Source organism: Sphaeramia orbicularis, chromosome 6 (genome assembly GCF_902148855.1).
Source record: "Sphaeramia orbicularis chromosome 6, fSphaOr1.1, whole genome shotgun sequence".
Lineage (NCBI taxonomy): Eukaryota > Metazoa > Chordata > Actinopteri > Kurtiformes > Apogonidae > Sphaeramia > Sphaeramia orbicularis.
In genome coordinates this window covers 39181199-39200226 of record NC_043962.1, presented here as the reverse complement: position 1 = coordinate 39200226, position 19028 = coordinate 39181199, and the positions used below count along the sequence as shown (strand labels likewise).

At 37.0% G+C, this 19028-nt stretch overlaps 2 protein-coding genes across 2 annotated transcripts; one reads left to right on the top strand and one right to left on the bottom strand.

The window, feature by feature from the left end:
• The first annotated feature begins 4706 nt into the window (after positions 1-4706).
• Positions 4707-6044, top strand: chrm4b (cholinergic receptor, muscarinic 4b). Its single transcript, XM_030135613.1, has 2 exons — positions 4707-5577; positions 5659-6044. Exons 1-2 carry the CDS (start codon positions 4707-4709, stop codon positions 6009-6011), a joined length of 1224 nt encoding a protein of 407 aa, XP_029991473.1. The 3' UTR covers positions 6012-6044.
• A 4055-nt stretch (positions 6045-10099) lies between these two features.
• On the bottom strand, positions 10100-19028 carry mdkb (midkine b). The gene is made up of 5 exons (XM_030137396.1): positions 18924-19028; positions 16385-16473; positions 13646-13822; positions 12532-12690; positions 10100-10661 (listed from the first exon to the last, which is right to left on the bottom strand). The coding sequence occupies exons 2-5, from the start codon at positions 16470-16472 to the stop codon at positions 10642-10644; spliced, it is 444 nt and encodes a 147-aa protein (XP_029993256.1). The 5' UTR covers position 16473; positions 18924-19028; the 3' UTR covers positions 10100-10641.

Below are 19028 nucleotides of genomic sequence, written 5' to 3'. Positions count from 1 at the left end.
AAAAAAAAAAGTGAAGGCCCACATTCATTTGATGTTAAGTTTCACAAAATTGTATCTAGTGAGCTTTTTCAAGTTGGGTTTTGGGTTCAATTTGATGAACATTTAGCCGGAAAAACAATATTGTATCAACAATTTTTAGGTAATTTTTTTTTTTTTTCATTCAGTTTATTTGATAGGGACAGATACAAAAGACATAGACCAACTGTAACACAGCAACGCCATGCATGCATCATAATGCTTATAGCAAAAGCTAATTTGGAGCACCGGTCCCTAGATGGGCTTTTATGAAAAGTTAAAATACAGAGAGGAATGGAGAGACAATGACCTTTTACATACAAAACTGTGGTATAGGAAAGAAAATAATCAGGTTAAAGCAAAGAAACAGATAAACATTATACAAGCATCAAACATGAGTGTTTCAGTGAGTTGCTGGTGGACGGACGTGACATTACCCATGATGCTCTGGTCAGTACCAGTACTTTATTAGTAATAAACTTATATACTTACTATTGCTAATTCTCCTCTTATTCCTAAATGTTAGTATTGTGGATCTAAAACAATAACAGCTGACACAAAAACACAAAATGTGGCAGTGGACGGATGTGACATGGTTGTTACAGATCCCATCATACTGATGCTTGGCAGCCATGTCACCGTTTCCACAAATGATCCCTGTGCAAAAACTAGTATCATAATTATTTATTGTATAGTTTATCATCATACTAAAGAGTAAATAACAATATAGAATTGTTATTTCTTTATAAAAATGCTTATTATTAGAAAACTGTTGATTTAAAAAGTGACGTGTGACATTCTTAATGTATGTATTGGCGTAACATAAGCAGGATGGATCAGCACCATACTCCATATTGAACCTGTAAAAATAAAACATGTGATATGTAGTATATAATCTTGTAAGAAAAACTGGGGAATCTAAAAGAATAGAATATTTGTTTTTCAGGTAAATTCAGTTAAAACATGAAAATATCGCATTAATTGTGATGAAATTGGACATTTCTGACCTGAAAACATAGTTCATATGACCATCAACATGTTGAACAGAACTGAAATCCTGTAAATTTGCATAACTTGCATTTACCAACACAAAGTGCCTTTGGGGATTCATTTATATTGATTTCTTATGCACAAAGACATACATAAGACCTCTAAGCAAATTTTAGCCGACAAATACTACTAATCACTACTAAAATATACAAAAAATCTATACTACAGGGTGGGGAAGCAACATTTACAATATTTTGAGGCAGGGATTGAAAGACAGTGTATGACCAATTAGTTTATTGAAAGTCATGAGAATTTATTTGCCACAAGAAAATTTACATAATAGAAAACGTTTTTATTCTATGTGTCCTCCTTCTTTCTCAATAACTGCCTTCACACACTTCCTGAAACTTGCGCAAATGTTCCTCAAATATTCGGGTGACAACTTCTCCCATTCTTCTTTAATAGTATCTTCCAGACTTTCTCGTAATAGTTTTGCTCATAGTCATTCTCTTCTTTCCATTATAAACAGTCTTTATGGACACTCCAACTACTTTTGAAATCTCCTTTGGTGTGACGAGTGCATTCAGCAAATCACACACTCTTTGACGTTTGCTTTCCTGATTATTCATATGGGCAAAAGTTTCTGAAAAGGTATGGATAATAGTGTTAGGTATGATTATGACATCAATATATGTTTGGTTTCAAAACAACTGACGTAGTGCCTGCTGAGAAAAAACAACTAAATGTTCATTGTAAATTTTGCTTCCCCACCCTGTAGGTAAGAAGTATATAGGATATAAGGACATATACAGGTAATGCAAGGAAATATACAAGGTAAAATTACAAAGGAGGTGCATTCGTGTGATTATTGAACAAAGGGAGAACTTTTACTATAGTGTCATTACTTTTAATTCATTGAAAATGCAAATATTTCATCCACAACATAAAGATAATAGTTAATAAACATCCTCCTCCTGCAGTATTAAAAAATCCAATCTTTCCTCTAATGTTTATGATGCTTTTTGCTGCAGATGGACGCCACTCAGAGCTCTTTATGGACATGAATGAGCTGGACCTGCTGGTGTCCTCTGTAACGGACCCAGGCCTCGGTCTATTCTCAGAGAAACACATCAGCTCATCCCACATGAGGGAGTGTGTGATGTGAGGAGTGTTACAAGAGCAGGTGACGTCAGAAGGAGGTGATTTAACCGATGGGGAGACACGCAGGCGGAGCGGCGACTCCTTTAATGACAGTGAATGAGGGTGGTCTTCTGCTACATAAACAGCAGCCCACCCACTGAACACCTCACCGAGCTCTGGAAGTCTGGAGGTCACCCAGCACCGGTAAGACGCACCTCTGTTTACTCCACGCTGTTGGGACGCTGTGTCCCCCCTCAGGTGTAGATGACTGAATGCATGACAGGTCAGACTGCAGCTGACAGGGGGTTTAGTTTCTTGTGACTTGGTCACAGTTGGGCCTTTTTGTCTCAGATCACTGACTAAATCTGTGACATTTCCTTTATTAACCCTCTTATACATGAATTATGAAAACCCTAATCAAGATTTTTTTTTTCCTGAGTGTTTTTATTCCTCTTTAGGCATGAAAAAAAAGTGAATTAATTTTTTTATTAACTTATTTTTCATGGAGTTACAAAAATGTCCACTCAGCTGGACATCATGCATTTAATTTTAGAAGCAAAGAAACATGAATTTATTGATATACTGTTCAAGAACTATGAAATAAAAACATTTTTAATGCTGTTAATCTGATGTTTTCTTACATTTTAACATACTCTAACTCACTTTATGGAGATTATATGCCAAAAAAAAAAAAAAATCTAATTACAGTCTAATCAAATTACCAATTTTTATTTTTACACTCAAACATGTTAGTGCAGATCATGTTTATCTACAACAGCAAAGTTACAGTAATGGTATGAATGTCAGTGTATGAGATGATATGGAACTGACACAACAAAACCCATGAAAATACAAGAGAACAGCTGTAGAATAGCTGTGCACTGTAGTGACCACTATGCATGAAAGGGTTAATGTGCCAAATGTGTGTGGCCTCTATATTTCTAGTTTTATTGTTTTAACTTAACAGCATCTTATTTCTTATCCATTATTTTTCACTCTGTATTTCCACTCCAGTACTTTATGCACTTATGGGAATTGTGTTCTTTTTCTACCACGTCATTTTTTCAAGTATTTTCTGCACAAAACTAATCCAACTGCTGAAGATACTTCAGAGTTGCATTTATCAGGTTCAAGTAATGTGCAGTAACTGGTTTGATAGTGGAGCAACTGTTGGTCATTTTTCATACAAACTGATCTGGATAACACTTTTCCAAGTTTCAGTATGTACAAGCTCTGCTGGACTTAAAAGAGACCTAAAAAAATATGCAAAATATTATATATGTTTATAAATATATAAACATAAGCATTAATACAGGTGTGTTTTAGGTGAAAATGTAGCTATTTTTGTAATAGTTTCCTCAATAGCATCTAAAAATACCCTCATATTTCTGAATTAGAGCGTTTAATTAGTTAATTAAATCAAAGCTTGTCATTAGTGTCATCAAATCAGTGCAAACCTTTTTCTCTAATCTTATATTATTTGCATAAGAGAGGGTTCAGAACACACCACTGAAAATACTAATATATTCTCTGCTTACAACAACATTATATGTTGTAAAGCATTTATTAAATCTTTACAGTACGTATTTATAATGCAAAGTAGCTGGAAAGGAGTAGAAATTCCTTTAAGCTGTAAATTTTGTACACTACAACAAAACCAACCTTAAGACCACAGCTTTAGCACACAGTTGTCTAACTTATATAAGGGAAAATTTGCCTGCAAGTATTTGATTTAAGAGCAATATGAACCATTTGAGTTGATGAGCAGCAAAAACAGACCTTATAATGACAGTACTGTGTTGTAAATATGAACATGTTTTATTTCCAGTGTTTGAGCACTGAAAACACTGAATATAAATGCCAATAACAATAATGATGATGATAATAATAATTTTAAAAAAATCCTAATAAGACCTTGTAACAAAACTATCACAGAATGGTCACAGCTTTAAAGGCTTTTTTATAAGAAATGTAGCCTAATGGAACATTCATTGTCACATTTTGTCTCCTTTTTGTTATTGTTACTGTTATTATCATTAATAATTATCATGTATTATGCTTGTTATTATTCTTGTTATTATCATTAATAATTATCATTTATTATTCTTGTTATTATTGCTGTTATTATTAATAATAATTATTGTGTATTATTCTTGTTATTATTATTGTTATTAGCATTAATATTTATCATGTATTATTCTTATTATTATTAATAATAATTATCATGTTTTATTCTTATTATTATTGTTATTATCATTAATAATTAATTATCATGCATTATTCTTGTTATTATTCTTGTTATTATTACTCTTATTATCATTAATAATTGTCATGTATTATTCTTGTTATTATTGTCATTAATAATTATTATGTATTATTCTTATTATTCTTGTCATTAATAACTATTATTTATTATTCTTGTGATTATTTTTATTATTATTCTTGTTATTATCATCATTAATAATTATCATGTGTTATTTTTGTTATTATTACTGTTATTATCATTAATAACTATCATGTCTTATTCTTGTTATTATTCACCTCCGTGTGTTTCAGGAAATATGCGACAGTCACCTGACCTAAACGCTTCACTCCGCCCCTGCTTTAACGCCACCTGTCGCTCTCCCAGTGAAGCAGCGTGTCCATACAGCACGGCCGAGGTCGTCCTAATCGTCATGGCAACCACATCCCTTAGTCTTGTCACTGTCCTGGGCAACACTCTGGTAATCCTGTCAATCAAAGTGAACCGGCGCCTGCGGACCGTCAACAACTACTTCCTGTTGAGCCTGGCGGTGGCCGACCTGCTCATCGGCCTGGTGTCCATGAACCTGTACGCGCTCCACATGGTGCGGGGCTACTGGCCGCTGGGCGCTGTGGTCTGTGACACGTGGCTGGTGTTGGACTACGCGGTGAGCAGTGCGTCAGTCATGAACCTGCTCATTATCAGCTTGGATCGGTACTTCTGCATGACGCGGCCCCTCAGCTACCCAGCGCGGCGGACGGGAAGGATGGCTGGGCTGATGATCGCCGCCGCCTGGCTTCTGTCTTTCATCCTCTGGACCCCCGCCATCCTGTGCTGGCAGAGGGTCAAAGGCAAACGCGCCGTCCCTGATGATGACTGTTACATCCTGCTTCTTGGAAGTCCTGCCGTCACCATCGGGACCACAGTGCCCTCCTTCTACCTCCCAGCGCTCATCATGATTGGCCTGTACAGCAGCGTGTCCGCCGCCAGCCGCAGCCGACTGAGTACCCTCCGCTCTGACCGAGACACGCTCAGGACGTCCAGCCCATCTGTAAAAGACTTCCTGCTGAAGCGAAGGAGCTGGGTGACCGCTGACCCCGAGACCAGGACGGGCTCAGAACTGTCTCAGAACCAATCAGAGTCCAGCACTGCAAAGAGCAGAAGGAACCGGAAGTCTCCCAGAAGCCCCTGTGACACGGTGATAACATCAGTGGGAGCCCCCTCCCCTTCTCAGTGTCAGCTGAAGGAGACTGACTACAACAAAATGGAAGCTGACTCCTCGTCCAACACGGACGTCCACAGGAGAGCCTCGGCGATGCTCTCCGCCTTCCCTAGCTTCAAGTCTCAAGAGCGAAGGAAGCGTCGAGTGATAGCGAGAGAGAGGAAGGTCACCAAGACCATCCTGGCCATCCTCCTGGCCTTCATCCTCACCTGGACACCCTACAACATCATGGCCGTCATCGCCCCCTTCTGTCACTTCTGTATCCCCAAAGTCCTGTGGAGAGTGGGCTGTTGGCTCTGTTACATCAACAGCGCCGTCAACCCCTGCTGCTACGCTCTGTGCAACGTGGCCTTCAGGAAAACCTTCTGCAGCCTGCTGCGCTGCCACGGCAGGAGGCTGTGACGACACCAATCTAACCCTAAACACTGAACCCAACTAAATACAATACCTCAGTTCAACAGGTAAACCACATCTGTTTGTCCCTTTGGGAGGAGTTGGCCCGTTGGTGTTTCCATACAGCTGTGGAATGGGAGGCGCTGCTGCTTCCACAGCTGTATTGAATGTTTTAATGCAGTGTTTCCCAACCTTTTTGAGCCACATATTTTACATTACAAAAATCACAAGGCACACCACCAAACAAAAATGTCACAACATGTATATTTATTGAAATATAATGCAAATCAAGTCTCAATTTACTCAATGTGAAACCTGGGCCTGTTTAGTTGAACACAAAGCTGATATTCTTGCAGGAATTGAGGAATGACACATGAATCTTCTTCAACAGCTCTGGGTCTCTCTCTTATTGCGGGGGGGGGCTCACTAGGGGTGCACAGGCAACATTGTCATGGGGCGTTTGGAACAAGAAACCTGAGAGGGTGCATCAGCGACCCCTTGGACAGACCCTCAGATTGAGGTTCATTGTATAATAGTATGGGAGGTACATCCCCCCCTGCCCCAACCCAATACCTGGGGTTCTTGGGTAATTTGCTGATCTGCACTTCACTAGTGAGGAGGGTTTTATCAACAGAACACACCGCATCGGGGCTGATTCACTTTCACTTTTATTTTGCAAAGGGAAACAAGAGACTGTTGTTGTAGAGTGGATCATGCAGTCGTATGTATCTACTGTATATCCCGCTGCTCGCTTACAGTACCAACCAGGTGAAACTGGATCATTTTCAACAGCACACCTGATGATTTCTCATGGCATACTAATGTGCCACGACACAGTGGTTGGGAAACACTGTTTTAATGGTCATTAAACTTCTCTTCCACACAAAAAAGAAGTTTATTTTCATGTTACATCCCTCTGATCTTTGACATTCATTGTGCCAAGGTTTTTCATCATCGGCTGAAGATCTCACCTAAAATCTGAATTTAAGACATGTATTTATGAACAGGATTTATGATGTGTCAAGTATTTTAGAGCCCGTCAGCCTGTGTAGTATTCAACTTCAAGTGCAACTTGGAAAAAAAAAAAGATTTATAAGATAGAGGGAGGCATCAGGAATATTCACACATCCTGAGATCTGGACTTTTTTCAAGACAGGTGAAGAGAAGATGCCATTTTAACAATACCTAAGGTGATTATTTAATGTTTTTGTAACACTAACAATGACAGTGTTGTTTCTGCATTTTTATTTGTGTAAGATGTTTGGTGGAGATCTGTAACTAAGAACACTGGAGCCTCCTGGATATTTTAACAATAATATTCTATGTTATGAACCAGAGCTTTTTATACACTATGAATATCCATAATAAGACACAACTGTCATGGATGCAAATTCATCAAGAATAAACCTACAATCTAAAAGAGCTAGGATTGGATAAGGGCTGAAAAATAGGCCAAAAAATAATTTTGAGATTTTGGCAGATACTGCGATGAGGTTTAAAACATATATATATACACACATATATATATATATATATATATATATATATATATATATATTATATATATATATATATATATATATATATATATATATATATATATATAAGTTATAAAGGCTTTTTTGTGTGGGTCCAAATCAAACATCCTCAGTTCATCTGAAGAATGTTATTCTTGTGGATATTTCACTTTTTTTTCCCCATTTTCTTTTCCTAATTCATTCCTAGATCAGATGTTCTTACAGTGTTATAGTCGACTCATTTTTTTCTGTTGTTATGTCCACAGTTACTCATCTTTTGTTGAGTTCAATAACAAACACTTGGCACGCTGTTAAACAGTCCCATCTATTCCTGTCAGTGTGTTTTCAGACACAGACAATGATAGATGCTTTCAGGTTTTGCTTATGGAGTGAATTGTGCCATTAATTACACACATGGTGTTTGTCAGTTGATAATACACAGGTTTGCAGAAAGCGTTAGTTCTGAAGTTTCAGTGGCATCACCTGTGTAGTCTTTGTAATTATGTATTTTCACAGGCCTCTCTCATACCATATTTATGACAAACTGCAACTTCCTTGGCTTGAAAAATGGCAAATTCAGTTGACAATGTATGTGCAAAGAGGGACACGGTGGTGCAGTGGATAGCACTTATGCCTCGCAGCAAGACGGTCCTGGGTTCAATTCTAACACCAGTCGATGGGGGTGGGACCTTTCTGGGTGGAGTTTGCATGTTCTCTCCAGGTACTCAGGTTCCTCCCACCATCTAAAGACATGCACTGATAGGTTAATCAGTTAATCTAAAAAAAATTGCCCATGGGTGTGAATGTGAGAGGGATTGTTTGTCTCTATATGTCAGTCCTGTGATGAACTGGTGACATGTCCAGGGTCTACCCCACCTTTGGCCAAAAGTAGCTGGGATAGGCTCCAAGCGACCCTAGTGAGGATAAAGTGGGTTCAGAAAATGAATGTTTGTGCAAAATGCAAACAAAACATGTTCAATCACTTGTTCACTATGTTCTGCTCTCTCTTTGGTCTACCATCCTGTCTTCCATGTTCCATCAGTGAGTGACTCCAACTAGTGCAGAATGGTGACAAATGTCAAGATGCACAAAATGAAGTCCCACTGCAAAAGACCTGTATGCTGTCTGAAAGATCAGATCAGATTTCATTCAAGTGTCACAGAGCCCGTTTACATGCACACTAATGCTCTGATCATAATCTGATTTCAGGAATGATCAGATTATTCAAGTGATGATGCAAACATCATCATCTGTTATGTTTTATCAGATAACGGTTGTTTCCTGATTATGAGAAATCAGATTAACACACCTGGATTTCTCTGCAGTACTTCAGTGTCTTCATGGAGGTTAATCTGATTTATTCCATTCTTTTACATCTGCAGATATGTAAAAATAAGTAAATCAAAAACAGAGGTGATGTAGTCAAACATGAGTGGAAGACAATAATAGGAAGTTTGATCCAACCATCATTACATACGTACAAACTCTGAAAGAAATCTGATAATGGACTGAAATATCAAGCAAAGATTATGGTTATTGCATTTCTGAAGTGCATGTAAACGGATAACATCTGATTATTATAATTATGTGATTACTCCCAGTTATTGGATATTTATGGTCATGTAAACAGGCTCACATATGAGCAAAGAAATCCGATTTGAGCCACTGTTGGCTGCAGTATTTACCAGGATTTAAACCCAACAGCTGCAGGCACGTCTTAAACACAAACAATACCATGTGTCCTTAACCCTCTGGTATCCGGGTGCGCCTTTTAGGCACACTTTGCACTTCGTGTTAAAAAACTTCATATTATTTTTCACAATTTAAATAAGGTTAGAATTCAAAAGTTGTTCATTTTTGCATGATCTTTAAAATTTTGGACCCAACTAAAATTTGCACATTGTAAACAAAAGAAAATTACAAGACTAGCATCTGTCTCCCAAGTGTGCCTAAAACGCACTATTTCTTCCATTTGACATGTATGATTAGGGCTGACCTTGATTTACAAAAATAAAATAAAATCAGAGCAGAAAAATAAATCGATATATAATATTTAATAGTTTGATTTATAGGTGTGCATTTTTGGCACACTTGGTGACAGATGCTAGTATTTTTGAACATTTGACCTAGCGCCAAAAATAATAATGCAAATAAACCAATGTTGCTGTTAATCCTTGACATATGCCAGGCTGCAAAAATCAAATAATATGTGATCCACTTTTTATGTAGTATATTGAAAAAAATATTTTTTTGTTTTTTGCATCCAAAAAATGGTTTATTTACATTACAAACACAGCATTTAAAGGGTTAAAAAATGTGACAATTATTGAATATTTGGTATTTTTATTTACAGCTCAAGTTGATGAAATAGAAAAAAGTGTTAAAGAATTAAAAACAAACTGTATGAAAAATTTTTTGACGTTATTCCACAAATGTGCGAAAAACGCACACTTGGTGCTTAGTAAGGGCCTTGCTGGACGGCATACCGGAGGGTTAAACAAAGCTGTGAAGCCGGTGATGCTTTCATTTCATGTCTGACACGTCTTAAGATATAAACAGAACAATGACCAGACCAAACTCTTCACCAAAACAATGTACAGTATTTAATTTGTCCATTTATACAAGTTTCATCTTGCAACGTCAATAATCTATAGTTCAAAAAATAGATTTTATAGAGGATTCTCCATCCGAACTTTACTAACATCTCCGCAGTTTTTACATTTTTCTCAACTTGTCTAAAAACAGGCTCTTTAAAACCCAGCAAATGAGGTTCTCACACTGGATTCAAGCATTGCTTCGATGTTAACTTCTGATCTGCTACTATAAAAGCATTTAGGCCTATCTGAGCTTTACTGTTAAAACAAACTATCAGCTAGGAGGACAGGATTATTCATCATTACCTAGTGGGGGAAGACTGGAAAAGCTTTCCATGCTTAATCCAAAGAAACACAGAAATGTCAAAGCAGAATGGGGGAAAACAAAAGTAAAAGTCTAAACAAATGAAAGTGGTCAATGTGTTTTGGAGGAGTCTCTCGGTTTGTGTTTGATGAAAGAGGGAAGACGATTGATCAGCGGTGGAAGAGATGGGAATCCTGCCGTCTTCTGCGTCTCATTTCCGCCCTTTAATTTGACTTCTTTTCCCCTGGAGACAGAAAGAGAGATGCAGACTGTTAGGGACCAGCGAGGAAACCCAAAATCTGCCTGATTCAGCAAATAAGTCCATCAGCTGAATCACTTTTAGCTCAGAGCAGTACGTTTCAGTTTGATCAATACCATTTTTACAGCATGTGTCCTATGATATGAAGCACCAACAGCAAGATAAGATAAGATAAGATAAGATAAGATAAGATAAGATAAGATAAGATAAGATAAGGTAAGGTAAGGTAAGGTAAGGTAAGGTAAGGTAAGGTGAGGTAAGATTTTGCAATTAACAGCAGCAACATACAAGTAGAAAAACAAGTGAAAAAAAATATAAAGAGAGAAAAAAGGAATCTGTTGTTTATATGAATATTGATATAAATTTTGATTGAAATATTATTTACATATTTACATCGTACTTGCACATTTGTTTCTGTCTAAGTTTTTCCAGAGTGTGTGATGATGGGCTGTGTGTGACTTTTTCTACCATTGATGGATAGTACTGTATGTACATGATTCATCATTAGAATACATCTTGTTGACATTTTGGCTCAAATTGCTGTAAAGAATCTGATCTGCTGGAAACAAAGGCAAAGTTTATCTGTTTTTCTGATCTTATAAAGTAAACTCCAGCTTTGTTTGGTTTCTTAGGTCTTAAAAAAAAAAAAGGGGAGGGGGGGGACTTTAATCTGCCACAAAGCAGCATTGTTTTCTCACATCCATTCTGGAAACTGTCAAATATGGAGTGAAAGATGAGATTAGTATTGTTTGTTTTTTGAGAGTCAATCAGACTAAGATGGTAATTAGGTGCTAATATTTTATATCTATCTATCTATCTATCTATCTATCTATCTATCTATCTATCTATCTATCTATCTATCTATCTATCTATCTATCTATCTATCTACATATAAATATAAATATATATATATATATATATATATATATATATATATATATATATATATATATATATATATATATATATATAATATCAGATATCAATAATATCAGACTCTTCTGATTAAGGCAGTTATGTGTGATATTTTTGTTCAGATTGTCCCATTATTCCAATTATTAGTCAAAACCTGTCACCCCTCATTTTTCAAATCCACCAGTTTGTAAAACCAAGACATACCATTTAAGAATGCACTAAAATATAAATGTCACTTTTGTTCCAAATTGGACCAAAAGAATGAACTGGTGAAAATAAATAAATGAAAATAATATGAACATGAATATGCCCTATACTGATAGTTGTTTTGGTATGTAAGGGTTGTTTCTCTCAGACGCTGACTACAGCCTCAACTACAAAAAAAATGAAAACACGGTTAAGATTTAGTGACATCTAGTGCTGAAATTGCACCATCTGACATAATGTGTAAAGAATGACCTCATTGCATATACAGCCACAAAAAAAAAGATAAAAATTGGACTGTGTTTCCATGGAAAAAGGTCATGTGGTCTGATGAGTCCAGATTGACCCTGTTCCAGAGGGATGGATACATCAGGGAGAGAAGAGAGGTGTATGAAGTGATTACCCATCATGCCTAGTGCCTACAGTACAGGCCTGTGGGGGCAGTGTTATTGAAATTATGCCACACTGAAAAATCAAAGCTAATGGTTAAATATGGCTAAAGTTAAACATGATTTTTTGGTGTGTATTTGTTTTGTCTATTCTGGGCTTTTTAGTGGAGATGATATTAAATCTGATCTACACATCTGATCTATACACCTTAAAACTGGATGACACCTGCCACAGAATAGAAAGAAAAACTAAAAGTAAAACTTTGATCTCGAAGCTAAATGTACCTAATAAATGGAAATCTAAGAAGAAAACTCTGAATACAGTCATCCACCACAGCAGGTCTCACCTCTTGGTTTTTTCACTTTGGGGGAGCAGGGTTTGGACACCTTGACTGTAGTTTGACAGTCGGCATTGAACAACGCTCGCTTCAAGGTTCCTGATCTGCTCTTGGTGTTGGTGGCAGCATCACACGCCCCCCAAGGACCGAACTTGTACTTACAGTCACCTGAAGGAAAACCACAGCACCTTTAACACACTGAAATACTCTCAAAATGTCAAGCACACTGTGTCAAATATAGAAACAAAGGATGTGTTCATGTACAATACAAAGGCTTTTCAGTTACTAACATCACATTTTAAGAGGAATTCACTGAATAAATGTCTTCAAAAGGACATTTTACCATTCCTGTTATTCACTATCTGACCCCTGTTAATCAGATGACATTTGGTTATAATCAACTGTAACCTTAACTTTAAGGTTTAACTTCAGTAAATGTGAAATAAAAAATACTTGAGATAACAGTCCTGCATTGTGAAGTAAAAGCAGTGACATCCTTAAAGTAAAAGATCCTTCTATTATTTGTTAAAACAAAATAATATTTGATGCTTTGGGTTATTAGAGTTTGCAGAAACTAACAATGAATATGTGTAAAACTAAAAAAACTGCAACAAATAATGTAACATGATGTAAAATAAAATAAAGTTGTAGCTTTTAACAACATAGGACAGCTTTAAAGTACGCTTCTGCTTTAACTCCTGAAATGATTCTCTTCATGCAGTCAAAAAATGAACTAAAGTAAGTAAATAAATAGGTGGGTAAACTGAAAGATTCAGCTGAAACTAATGAAAGCTAAAAAAGGTTAAAACTGTGGTTTTATTGTGACTCATGCAATTAGACTAATTTAATCTTCTATAATCTTTGGATTAATTAGGTTATATATATATATATATATATTTTAACCTCATCATTTATTCCAGATTGATGCCATCATGGACTAGATAATAAAAACTGAAACTTTGTTGAGTCAGATCTGTGCAGAATCACTGTAAGTTGATTAAATTTCTCTTTCAGCCTGTGGGACCTGACCCATATGTCATCGTACCATCTTTGACCTGGTGTCACAGATAAAGGGTCTTGCTGGTTTATTGTTCAGATGGGTTTGGTGTTGGTGTGTTCTTACTGATGTCCTTCTTCCAGTTGCAGGGGATCTTGCAGTGAATCTTGTCAGTGCGATCCTTACATGTGGCCTCTCTCAGACCGTCTCCACAGTCTCCGTGTTCTGGGACACATTTCCCGTACTGAGTCTCTGCAGGGGTGCACTCTGAGGCAGGTCTGGACCGGGACTCATGTTTACTGCCTAATGAACCAGAAAGACAATAGAACTCAACAACTGATTCTGAAAAGACACGCTGATTAAAACCCTTAAAGACCCACGACTATTTTTGTCACAACTATCTGTGTGTCTTTCCCAAGTGATTCATCACCTTTTATTATAATATTATCCTCTGCATTTTACATTTTTCAGTGGAAATTATTTTTTCCTATATTTTATTCAATGATCATGTAGATATTCATAAATATCATAGTACATGCAAAGGTTATTATATCAGTCCATCTATAAATCCAATCCATTATATATCAAAACAGAGAAAACTGAAGAAAAAGTGACTTTTTCAGTAAATATATCTTTAACTGGACATAAAACCAAGTGTCTCCATCCACTGTCATTGATCCAACTCCATGGGTTTTACTAATGAATCAACATTGTAGAAGATGATGGTGTTTCCACATTCACTAGCCGCTGAACGTCTAAATGGGTCATATCTGATGACCATGAAAAGATGACAAACTGTATTTTGTACCTTTTACTTACATGCATTGATAAGATTAATGGATCAACAGGTATTAAACATTTGAGATCAGTAGATGGTTTCGGTCAGTGGTGGATCTCTGGGTCGTTATGGGTTAAACCTGTCACATAGGTGTGTTTTGTTTCTTTTGCCACTGGGGGACAGCAAAGAACAGGTTGTACACACCATTGACATATTAGACATTCAACAGGAACAAGGACCAAGTGACACCATGTAGGACTGAGCAGGTTAAATATCAATCCACTGCGTTTGTGAGGTCAGATTTTCCATTGTGTTTAAAAATACTCTCCTGCTTCCTCTTAATGGTTGTTGAGTTTTCAGTCAAGTGTGACTCCATTTACTGGAACCTGGAAAAACCTGCTCCTCTGTTCTTGAACCTATTTTTCTGAGTACAGGTACAGGGTCTCCCAAAAGCCTTTTTTTTTGTTCCAACAAAATTAGATTTTGAAACTATTCCTGTTTGAACGTTTACATACATAGTTTGACAACCACCAGAGGAAGAATTACCATAGCTGCACAAATAAATGAATGAAGGGATTCAGGTATTATAAGCAGGGTTTGTACGGGTGCTTGAAAATGCTTGAATGCCAATGTTGTGATTTCAATGACTGAAAAGTGCTTGAATTTCAGTTTAAGTGCTTGAAAATATAACTGTGATGTGATTTGTTTATTTATTTTTAATATTAACTCTGCCAGGTTAGATGTCAAGCCAAAGCTACCTACCGAGAGGTGATACATGTTAAGAAATAAAACTTTATAGCAAAAAAGAAAATTTCGGGTGTTCTCAGGTCAACTCAGGGACATTTTTATCTTAATCATTGGTTTGGTGGGATAAAACTTTGTGTTCTCCTTTAATTTCTAAACTTTTTGCTGTTATGAAACATAATTTTAGATGTCTATAGCTTTATACAATGTACATCATTGTGATAAAAAGTGAGAAAATAATCATAAGTATATGTATTCCTGTAGATATGTATTTTACTCCAGCGACAAGGTGATGTGCTGGAAAAATTAAAAAATTACCCTTAAAAGTGCTTGAAAAGTGCTTGAATTTGACCTTGAAAAATGCATACGAACCCTGTATAAAACCTTAACACTGACCTTGGCAGACTAAATTCATCTCCAGTGAGAAAATGTGATATTTTTCTTCTTACGTTTTCATGGGTATGAGCATAAAAGCTGTTCTTAATGAGCAGATTCACTGATGATGAAGTGAATTAACTTGCAGGATTACACAAAAACTACTGCACTAAATGAAACTTGATTGTCATTCTCTCTGATTTATCACTATATGGAAAAAAATATGGGGACACATTATATTTACAGCTCATAGAGTGTCCAATTCTTGTTGATTTGAAATATTAACACAATAAAAATGTTCAGTTGTCAGTAATTAAGAGATTCCTAATCTCAATGGGACTTCCTGGTTAAATTAAGGTAAAATAAAATAAATAAATAGATAAAAATGATCATGTCTACAGGATGATTTTTCTTCCTGAGTGATAGTTGAAGAAATCCAGTGGTTTATAATGATTACTTATGGTCAGTTAAGTATTTAAGTATTTCAGAAAACTAGTTAGGTTTAATACTGAGTAAATTTAAGAAGACAACTCCTACAGGCCTAAAGAGGAAATACACATGTTTATTACACTGATATTTATTGCAATTTAAAAATAGGATATCTGTCGTTGTTGTTTGCAGCAATGAAACACTTAAGTTCAACGTGTCCCATTACTTTTGTCCCTGTAATATAGAACAGTAACAGTCAGGTCTTATTTGTAGTTTGTCGGTTGGTGCTTGTCGTCAGTCATTATTCCATTCAGAGTCACCGCCTCCTCAGACAGTGGGTTTTAAAGTAACCAGTGGCACCAACTGATGAATCAGGACCAAGATGCCTGTTACCATGGAAACAGCCAGTGTTGGCAGAGGTCTCTATTTGACGCTGGTTAGGAAAAAGGAGGGTGCCTGGTGCATTCAGGGAATCACTGTCACATTTAACAAGTAAAAAAAAAAAAAAAATAGATTTAAAAAATGTTGAAGTGCCTCACCTTTGTGATTTTTGGCTTTTTTGGAGGCCTCAGTGGTGAGCGTCAGGGCCAGGAGCAGCAGCAGCGTCACTGAGAATAAACTTCGCATCCTGCAGAGAAAAACACACGGACAGATCATACAACAGGTCAGAAGGATGTAAATGCACCGCGGCCGGACCTGACTTTTCACATTGAGATCAGAGCTGAGCAGTGATGTTTGTCTTTGGCTGTAATCTGATCGTATTTTTTTCAGAGCTGACATGATCCTTGTGTGTAACTGTAGCGTGATCTGGTCGACCAGGGCCAGATGGTCCAAATTTAGTCCAAATCAAATCTGCTCCCTATTCAGCTCAGCCCCCCTAAATCTCAGAATGCTTAAGCCAAATAATCTGACTATTGTAGTCACAGCAGCTTTAGGATTATAAAAGTAGGCTAATGTATTCAGATACCGCCTCTATTCTCACACATATATTTGGGTTGTTTTGCAGACATATTTTCATTTATTTCTGCTTTTTCACTATCCTGAAGGATGTGCAGTTAAAGCGAGGTGTCACACGGCGACAGCGCCCATCAGTTCCGAGAAAAAAATGTAGTGCGAGCTCTTGGCTCTGCTTTGAAAAAAAGAGTCAATTACCCATAAAGCTCTTCTCTCCCTCTCTGCTGTTATTGTGCTGAGAAATGACAGACTCCTCTTTCAGGCCTCCATTAAAGCAATGGTCTCCTTTCACATGTCAGCTGGCAGAGCAAATCCTGCTCTTCTTGCTCCTCCTGCGGCCTTTTATGAGGCAGAACCGGCTCTCAGCAGGCCTCCAGTCTGTCCTCCATCAATGAAGAGGAGAAGAGGAGGGGGGGCAAGAAGGCCAAGCAGCGTCTGAAAAAGCCCTTTAGATTTCCCCTCAAAAGAATACTGATTCATTGGCCCAAAACAAAGCCTCTTCTAGCCTGGTTTCATTTCTCTAAAGCCTAACACAGATTCCATGAAACGTCTTAGGAGCTGCACCCCCCCCCTCACCCCGGCCCCGACCGCCCTGAATAGAAACCTATTAGCATAAGAAAACAATGAAATCTTAGCATGAAGAAAAGGAGTGGGATGCTCCCTTTGGTTAAAACGAGGAACAACATTTAGAGGAACTTCCTCCTGAATCCTGGGGTTCACTCTCTCTTCCGGAGGCAACATGAAACAAAGTTATGGGACAGTGTGAATCCCTTTAAGTTTACTCCTGCAGAGCCTGTTTACAGTCATAAAGGAAGGCATGTATGTTCAACACTGAGGCTCCCGGCACTTCAAGAACGCCCAAAGACCAGTCTGAGCACTGTGACCAGGAAACAAGGACGTTTTACACCTTTACTTCCTCTGAGTCTACAAAAGCACACACACATACACACACACTGACTTTTAATTTTTGCTTTTCCCCCTCCAACCTTTTGCTCTAGTTGTGGAAAACTCATATTTAATGATAATGATGAAAAATATTTAAAGCCAGAAATGGTTCAAATATCTTCTCATTTTGTAGTCGAGGTTGAGTTTAACACCTCAAAACGTAGGTGGTAGCAACAAAAATGTGAAAGTTAAGCAGTGATAAAGCCAAAGCACTGATGTCACTGATGCATCTGCTCTTGAAAACACATTTAACTAAAACCACAGACATTCTGAGGCAACATGAAGCATCATTATATTAATCAAGATGTAAAATGAGTAGATGTAACTTTTTTTTTTTTTTTTTTTGCAATTTTTTAAAATTAAAGTTCAGAAAATACTGAATATATTGCTGTTGGATGATAAAAATTGCTGCAAATAATCACATTTAAGGTAAACCAAATTATGAGTTTTTATTTTTTTTGTACTCAAACATGTCAATAATCACACATTTAACTACAATTACACATTACAATAACAAACTGCTGGGATAAAACGCAGCATCACATAAAAATCAAGATGTTGATCATTCAACTAGTTGAGATCCCAACATACTAACAGCTGTTGAAAATACAAATTAAACTGGTAGTTTTATTTGTAAAAATCATCAAAATACCAAACCAAAGGGGAAATATTCAAAAAAGAAAAATAAAGTAGCTTTTTCACATCAAAATCTGCAGCAAATCATCTAATTTAACACACGTACGACTTGGATTTTTTCGTCAAACATGCCCACAATCGCACATTTAATTAAACAAACCTCTCACAATAATAAATTCTAGAGTGACATGCAACATCACAAGAAAATATGCTGATCATAAAAATAGAAGATCCCTGGAGAGAGTGAAACTAAGGGTATTATCAGTACAAATGCTGGATTATGTTGATTGTTTTGTTTATGATAAAGGTTAAAATGCTCAGCCTGCGCTTATGTGACAGAACTGCAGTAAAACACCACATTCAATACAACGCAACTATTCAGTATTTTAGTTTCAGTCAAACAGCAGCTGATCAACTTTCTACTGATGGACGAAAGGACAGATAGGCTATTCCTTTTTTTTTTTTTTTTTTTTTTAAGATATATCCATGTAAGCAGACGAGGGGGTTTTGAGTGTAAAACATGACAGAAATATGAAAACTTACTTGCCAGGCTTGGAGGAACAGCCAGTCGAGTTGTGGAGTTGTCGCCTTCTGTCGCTGCCCGCCTACAGCTGCTGAGCATCCCCTCCCCTCACACACACACAGACA